The sequence below is a fragment of the Salvelinus namaycush genome, chromosome 17 (assembly GCF_016432855.1).
Source record: "Salvelinus namaycush isolate Seneca chromosome 17, SaNama_1.0, whole genome shotgun sequence".
In the NCBI taxonomy this organism is placed as follows: Eukaryota; Metazoa; Chordata; class Actinopteri; order Salmoniformes; family Salmonidae; genus Salvelinus; species Salvelinus namaycush.
In genome coordinates this window covers 30,542,546-30,551,423 of record NC_052323.1, presented here as the reverse complement: position 1 = coordinate 30,551,423, position 8,878 = coordinate 30,542,546, and the positions used below count along the sequence as shown (strand labels likewise).

The window sequence follows — 8,878 nt, the reverse complement described above, 5'->3', positions numbered from 1 at the left end:
CGCTATCCATCCTTCCATCCATTTGGTTCTGGGCTATAGCCATCCCTATCTATCCATTTGGTTCCTGGCTACCCATCCTATCTATCATTTGGTTCCTGGCTAGCCATCCTATCTATCCATTGTGTTCCTGGCTACCCTCCATTTGGTTCCTGGCTACCCATCCTATCTATTCCATTTGGTCCTGGCTAACCATCCATTTGTCCTGGCTATACCCCATCATTTGGTCGCTACCCATCCACTTGGTTCCTGTGCTACCCATCCTATCTATCCATTTGGTTCTTTCATTGGCTCCCCAGCCTATCTACCATTTGGTTCCTGCTACATCCTACTATCCATTTGTCTGCTACCATCCTGTCTATTCATTTGGTTCCTGGCTAGCATCCTATCTAATTCATTTGGTTCCTGGTAGCCATCCTTCTATTCATTTGGTTCTGTCTAGCCATCCTATACTATTCATTTGGTTCCTGGCTACCATCCTATCTATTCAATTTGGTTCCTGGCTAGCCATCCTATCTATTTTCTGGCCTTTGGTTCTGTAGCCATCCTATCTATCCATTTGGTTCCTGGTTTCCCATCCTATCTATCCATTGGTTCCTGGCTACCATCCTATCTATCCATTGGTTCCTGGCTAGCCATCCTATCATCCATTTGGTTCCTGCTACCCATCCATTGGTTCCTGGCTAGCCATCCTATCTATCCATTGGTCTTTCCTGGCTACCCATCCATTTGGTTCCTCTAGCCATCCTATCTATCCATTTGGTACCTGCTACCTATCTATCCAGTTGGTTCTGGCTAGACCTACTATCCATTTGGTTCCTGGCTACTCCATCCTATCTATTTCATTTGGTTCCTGCTAGCCATCCTATCTATTATCATTTGGTTCCTGGCTACCCATCCTATTCTATTTTTGGTTCCTGGTCTGCTACCCATCCTTCTATCCATTTGGTTCCTGCTTAGCGCATCCTATCTATCCATTTAGTTTCCTGGCTACCACATTCCATTTGGTTCCTGGCTACCACATTCGGATTACCTATCCTGATCTTCATTTTGGTTACCTGGCTACCCATACCATTTGGTTCCTGGCTACCATCCTATATCTTGGTCCCCTGGCTACCCCCATCCATTTGGTTCCTGGCTAGCCATTCCTTCTATCCATTTGGTTCCGCTACCACTCCATCTCTCCTGTACCCCCATTCCTGGCTAAATTCTGGTCTGCTATCACCATGTATCCTGAGTCTATCACATTGGTTCCGGCTCCCTCCTATTTCCGTTTTCCCTTGGCTACCCATCCTAATCTCATTTGTTCACCTGTTCGTAACCATTTCTATCATTTGTTATGCTATCACTTGTCTATTATTTATTTGCATCTATCATTTGGTTCCTGGCTAGCCATCCTATCATCTATTTGGTTTGTCCTGGCACCATCCTATCTCTAATTCTATTTTCATTTGGGTTTTTCCTGGCTAGCACTCCTATCTATTCATTTGGTTCCTGGCTAGCCAATCCTATCTAATTCATTTGGTTCCTGGTAGCCATCCTATCTATTCTATTCTGGTTCCTGGGCTAGCCATCCTATTCTATTTCATTGGTTCCTGGCAGCCTCCTATCTACTTCATTTGGTTACCTGGCTACCATCCTATCTATCCATTTGGTTCCTGGCTAACCATCTATCTATCCTATCTACCATTTGGTTCCTTATGGTTCCTGCTACCCATTCCATTGGTTCCTGGCTACCACATCCTATCTATCCATTTGGTTATCGGCACTCCATTCCATTGTTCCTGCGCTACACCTATCTAAATGGCGGGTAACTCTCTCATTTGTTGGTGGTTCCTGGCTACCCATCCATCTATTCATTTGGTTCCCTGGCTAGACCCTATCCTGGTTTCATTACATCATCTCCATTTGGTCCTGGCTACCCTACATGCTATCTATCCCTTTGGTATGATCCTGGCTACCACCATCCTTCTATCATGTTGGTTCCTGGCTAGCCAATTGTCCTAGTCTATCCATTTGTTGCCCTTGCTACCATCCCTATCTATGCCTTTGGTTCCTGGCTACCATCCTATCTATCCATTTTGGTTCCTACCCATCTTGGGGCTATATCCCTGGCCCTATATCTATCCTTTTGGTTCCTGTCCCTGGCTACCCATCATTATTTTGGAGCATCTATATCCATTTGGTTCCTGGCTACCCATCCTATGCTATCCATTTGGTTCCTGGCTACCCATCCATTTGGTTCCTGTCTACCCATCCATCTATGGTTCCTTCTGCCATCCTCTCTATCCATTTGGTTCCTGGCTACCCATCCATTTGGTTCCTGGCTACCCATCCATTTGGTTCCTGGCTACCCATCCTATCTATCCATTTGGTTCCTGGCTACCCATCCATTTGGTTCCTGGCTACCCATCTATCATTTGGTTCCTGGCTACCCATAACCCTCATCTATCTTTGGTTCCATGGCTACCTCCTATTATCCATTTGTTCCTGGCTACCACTCCCATTTGTCCTGGCTACCCATCCCTACTCTATCCATTTGGTTCCTGGCTACCCATCCATTTGGTTCCTGGCTACCCATCCTATCTATCCATTTGGTTCCTGGCTACCTCCTATCATCATTTGGTTCCTGGGCTACCCATCCTATCTATCCTTTGGTTCCTGGCTACCCTCCTATCTATCCATTTGGTTTCCTGGCTACCACATCATTTGGTTCCTGGCTACCCATCCATTTGGTTCTGGCTACCCATCCTATCTATCCATTTGGTTCCTGGCTACCCATCCATTTTGGTTCCTGGCTACCCATCCATGTTGGTTCCTGGCTACCCCATCCTATCTTATCCATTTGTTCCTGGCTACCCATCCATTTGGTTCCTGGCTACCCATCCTATCTATCCATTTGGTTCCTGGCTACCCATCCATTGGTTCCTGGCTACCCTCCATTTGGTTCCTGGCTAGCCATCCTATCTATCCTTTTGGTTCCTGGCTAGCCATCCTATCTATCCATGTTGGTTCCTGGCTACCCATCCTATCTATCCATTTGGTTCCTGGCACCATCCATTTGGTTCCTGGCTACCCATCCTATCTATCCATTTGGTTCCTGGCTACCCATCCTATCTATCCCTTTGTTCCTGGCTACCCATCCATTTGGTCCTGCTACCCATCCTATCTATCCATTTGGTTCCTGGCTACCCCATCCATTTGGTTCCTGGCTACCCATCCTATCTACCATTTGGTTCCTGCTACCATCCTATCGATCATTTGTTCCTGGCTAGCCATCCTATCTATCCATTTGTTCCTGGCTAGCCATCCTATCTATCCATTTGGTTCCTGGCTAGCCCCATCTATCCTTTGGTTCTGGCTACCATCCTATCTATCCATTTGGTTCCTGTACTCCCCATCCATTTGGTTCCTGGCTAATATCCATCCATTTGGTTCCTGGCTACCCATATCCACTTTTCCTGGCTACCCCATCCATTTGGTTCTGGCTACCCATCCATTTGGTTCCGGCTAGCCATCCTTATCTATCCATTTGGTTCCTGGCTAGCCATCCATCCCATTTGGTCCTGGCTAGCCATCCTATCATCCATTTGGTTCCTGGCTAGCCATCCTATCTATCCATTTGTTCCTGGCTACCATCTATCTATCCATTGGTTCCTGGCTACCCTATCCCATTTGGTTCTGGCTACCCATCCATTTGGTTCCTGGCTACCATCCTATCTAGTTCTATCATTTTGGTTCCTGGCTACCCTCTCCTATCCTATCTCATTTGGTTCTGGCTAGCCATCATCTCATTTGGTTCCTGGCTAGCCCATCCTATCTACCATTTGGTCCTGGCTTACATCATTTGGTTCCTGGCTACCCATCCTATCTATCATTTGGTTCCTGGCTAGCCATCCTATCATCTATCACATTGGTTCCTGGTCTGCCATCCTATCTCTCCCATTTGGTTCCTGCTACCCATCCTATCTATCCATCCATTTGGTTCCTGGCTAGCCATCCTATCCATCCATTTGGTTCCTGGCTAGCCATCCTATCCATCCATTTGGTTCCTGGCTAGCCATCCTATCTATCCATTTGGTTCCTGGCTAGCCATCCTATCTATCCATTTGGTTCCTGGCTAGCCATCCTATCTACCATTTGGTTCCTGGCTAGCCATCCTCTATCCATTTGGTTCCTGGCTAGCCATCCTATCTATCCATTTGGTTCCTGGCTAGCCATCCTATCTATCCATTTGGTTCCTGGCTAGCCATCCTATCTATCCATTTGGTTCCTGGCTAGCCATCCTATCTATCCATTTGGTTCCTGTCTAGCCATCCTATCTATCCATTTGGTTCCTGTCTAGCCATCCTATCTATCCATTTGGTTCCTGGCTACCCATCCATTTGGTTCCTGGCTAGCCATCCTATCTATTCATTTGGTTCCTGGCTAGCCATCCTATCTATTCATTTGGTTCCTGGCTAGCCATCCTATCTATTCATTTGGTTCCTGGCTAGCCATCCTATCTATTAATTTGGTTCCTGGCTAGCCATCCTATCTATTAATTTGGTTCCTGGCTAGCCATCCTATCTATTCATTTGGTTCCTGGCTAGCCATCCTATCTATTCATTTGGTTCCTGGCTACCCATCCTATCTATTCATTTGGTTAGAACGGAAATTCATCTTCTGTGGTCTAAGGGTCACATACCTTCTCAGTGATGTTGTGGACCAGAGCTCTCTATGGGGTTAGATACCTTCTCAATTATGTTGTGGACCAGAGCTCTCTATGGGGTTAGATACCTTCTCAGTGATGTTGTGAACCAGAGCTCTCTATGGGGTTAGATACCTTCTCAGTGAAGTTGTGAACCAGAGCTCTCTATGGGGTTAGATACCTTCTCAGTGATGTTGTGAACCAGAGCTCTCTATGGGGTTAGATACCTTCTCAGTGATGTTGTGAACCAGAGCTCTCTATGGGGTTAGATACCTTCTCAGTGATGTTGTGGACCAGAGCTCTCTATGGGGTTAGATACCTTCTCAATTATGTTGTGGACCAGGGCACAGAGCTCTCCTTGGGTTGGGTCTTTTAGTAGCTCCTCCCTCTCCTGGGTCCCAGAGGCAGACAGCACCTCCCGTAGGATCTTCAGCTGCCACTCATAGTGACCCAGCTGCTTCTCAGTTTCTAGACCCACGTTCAGCTCCTCCAGAGGGACTTTACCTGGAGCAGGGGATACCAGGGTTGTATTCAGTAGGTAACAAACAGGGAGGGAATACCTGAACATGTCCAATAACAAAAAGTATTGTTCTACATGAAAAAAAATTCTACGTTCGCTATGTTACGATGTACCTGAACACGACCCGTGGCTGTGGTTATCAAGGCAAAAACATTGCTAGAATGCTCAGAAAGAAATATATAATGTAGCCATGTAGGATAAGAAATCACGTCAGTTCTATTCACATGTCTATCATGTATATTGTACCGTATGCTCTACAGGCTTTGCCTACTGCTTAGTACTGAGTACTGTGAGCCATTCCCATAATGTAGTTGGCAGAGGGGTTGAACCAAACCAGACCTGGCTGCAACCTTTACTGGTCAGACTAGACTCAGTACAACACCAGTAGAATATACTAACTCAATCTGTCTGACTATAAAATACTTAGAGCTACTCTGATATGTATAAGGGGGGGGGGGGGGGGGCTCCAGTTCAACTTCTGAGGAACTCAGACTAGTTTGGTGAACCACGTTCCGAGTGATGATTGACCTTCCTGACACATGGAGACTTGTGTTAGCTCTCAGAGTTAATGCCTTAGGTTTTAGCTCAGCAGGCTAGGCCAACACAGCCTTGTTCACTCAGGCACTTGTTGAAGGCATGACCCTGAGACCCATAATTACATGATCACAGAGAACACACCAAGTACAACAGAGTACACACCAAGTACACAAGACCTGCTGAGGATTCTAATGCAGACAGCACAGTGTTGTCACATCAGTGTTTCCAAGGCCATCGAAGCACTCAAAACTGACTGGTTGAAATTAGGTCATTATGATGTCACTTTAAAAATCAGTAATTCCAACCAGTTTCTGGGTGTAGTGACATCATTTCAACCCACCGGGATCATGACAAAGTGTGTGTCATTTAAAACATTCAGATATTTTATGCCATTTAGCAGACGCTAAGTGACTTAGTCATGCATGCATACATTACTACGTACAAGCAGCCCAGGGAATCACACCCACAATCCTGGCGTTGCAAGCGCTATTCTCTACAAACGGAGCCATACTGGAGCCCAGTTATTATGTACAGGTTATTAGTGGGCCTAATAATAAAAGACGATTTTATAACGAGTCAAGAGGCAGTGTGATGTGTAAATCCCTCTGCATCAGAGATGTAATAAAGACAACACAACAGGAGGAGTCACAGTGTCAGTCTACAACACAACAGGAGAGGAGGAGGAGTCACAGTGTCAGTCTACAACACAACAGGAGAGGAGGAGGAGTCACAGTGTCAGTCTACAACACAACAGGAGAGGAGGAGGAGTCACAGTATCAGTCTACAACACAACAGGAGAGGAGGAGTCACAGTGTCAGTCTACAACACAACAGGAAACCACACCCCTCACCTCCTTCTCCATCTTGACTGTTGTTGACCTCTTTCACAGTCTTCTCTTCCTCTTTCACTTTGTTTTTCCTCTACAAGGAGAAAAAAGAAATTGACACACTACGACAATCAACATATTACAGATAAATAAGAACAAGAAGTAATTTTATTTTAATTTTTTTAATTTTTTTAACTTCAGTTAATTTTAGTAAATACTTTGAAAACACTTCCCCCCCCCCTTAAAACTACATTGTTGGTTAAGGGCTTGTAAAGTAAGCATTTCACTTGTATTCGACGCATGTGACAAACAAAATTTGATTTGAATTCCACACAATTTTGTATGCTTTGAAGTGTGAGGGACGCCAGAACTTGTTGTTCGTAAACTGGATCAGGGTAAGATCTTATGTAAAGCTTCTGATTGGTGCTTGACCCATATGGCTCTCTCACAGGGAGTCATTAGTACCCACATGACTGGAAATGAATCGTTAGTTTGTTCAAAAGTTACATAACATGTCCATGCTACAGTTTTATGATTCAACAGCTGACCTGGGTCTTCATACTAGTTGTACAATGTGATAGAATGGTTATTTACTTCAAACTGATCATACCAGTACTTATGGAGTCAAACACATAGAAACTCCAAGCAACATGGAGTACAAGCTTTGTGTGTGCCTGGAAAACAGATTGTGTGTCCTAAATGCCCTCCTTTTCCCTATATAGTGCACTACTTTTGACCCTGGTTTCCTAGGGAGTTCACTACAAAGGGTACAGTGTGTCATATGGGTCGCAGGTCCAATAAATACCGTGCTCCTTCTCACCAACCTGGCTGCTCTAATAGTCCAATAAATACCATGCTCCTTCTCACCAACCTGGCTGCTCTAATAAATACCGTGTTCCTTCTCACCAACCTGGCTGCTCTAATAGTCTAATAAATACCATGTTCCTTCTCACCAACCTGGCTGCTCCAATAGTCCAATAAATACCGTGTTCCATCTCACCAACCTGGCTGCTCTAATAAATACCGTGTTCCTTCTCACCAACCTGGCTGCTCTAATAGTCTAATAAATACCATGTTCCTTCTCACCAACCTGGCTGCTCCAATAGTCCAATAAATACCGTGTTCCATCTCACCAACCTGGCTGCTCTAATAAATACCGTGTTCCATCTCACCAACCTGGCTGCTCTAATAGTCCAATAAGAAAAGTGACTCCAGAAAGACACCATAGAGACCAGTACAACATGTGTGATGGGCTTTAAATCTCAATAAAGGATCTTAACATGATGTTTGATGGGCTTTAAATCTCAATAACAGGATCTTAACATGATGTTTGATGGGCTTTAAATCTCAATAACAGGATCTTAACATGATGTTTGATGGGCTTTAAATCTCAATAACAGGATCTTAACATGATGTTTGATGGGCTTTAAATCTCAATAACAGGATCTTAACATGATGTTTGATGGGCTTTAAATCTCAATAAAAGGATCTTAACATGATGTGATGGGCTTTAAATCTCAATAAAGGATCTTAACATGATGTGATGGGCTTTAAATCTCAATAACAGGATCTTAACATGATGTGATGGGAATGCGTTTTATTACCTGCTTTAAATCTCAGTTAAGGATCTTAAACACACAAGTCCAGGGGCACATGTTGAGGTGGGGTTGGAAAGGCTCTCTTTAACACGACTATAAATCACACCTTCTCTTCTTTCTCAGGCTGTACGCCCCAAATGGGACCCTATTTCCTTTGTAGTGCACTACTTTTGACCAGGTCCCATAGCAGTTCACTACAGAGGGAATAGGGTGCCGTTTGGGACAGAGATCCGGTCTCCCCAGTCTTTTTAAACATTGGAGAAACTTCAACGTTTAGTTATGTCTTTACTGACTAAACGCACAGGGAACATCCTAGCCCCATGGCAGACTGTAGCCTACACCGGACTCCTAATGTTTACAAGTTCCTCCTGGCCCTAGAGTTAAGGTTAAGATTGAATGTTTTGTGACTTTTGTGAGAAATATATAGTCCAGGTATGCTCTCACAAGAGTTGAAATAAACTTTCCAAGAAGAGTGCGAAATGTCAAAAAAAAAGAAAAGTGAATAAAGAACTGGCCCATCAAAGGTACACACATAGGGGACAGACATGTACCATCGGCTGATAGAACTAGAAAAACAGCCCCCAACTCAAAGGAAATTCAGAAAACTAAAACCACATCTTCAATACAACAAAGGACATTCAGACTTAGTTAAAGGACATTTAATTTAGACTGTGGTTGAGTCTTTCAAGCAGAGAAACACATGTTCCGTG

The 8,878-nt window shown here is 44.4% G+C and overlaps 1 protein-coding gene across 1 annotated transcript in view; it reads right to left on the bottom strand.

Moving 5' to 3' along the window:
* The window catches only part of LOC120062080 (coiled-coil domain-containing protein 69-like), a 58,055-nt gene that overhangs the window by 47,652 nt on the left and 1,525 nt on the right, over nt 1-8,878 (bottom strand). The window contains exons 2-3 of the mRNA XM_039011886.1: nt 6,595-6,664; nt 5,007-5,191 (exon numbers count right to left, since the gene is read on the bottom strand). Of these exons, the coding sequence (XP_038867814.1) occupies nt 5,007-5,191; nt 6,595-6,664 (255 nt within the window). The remainder of the gene's footprint in view (nt 1-5,006; nt 5,192-6,594; nt 6,665-8,878) is intronic.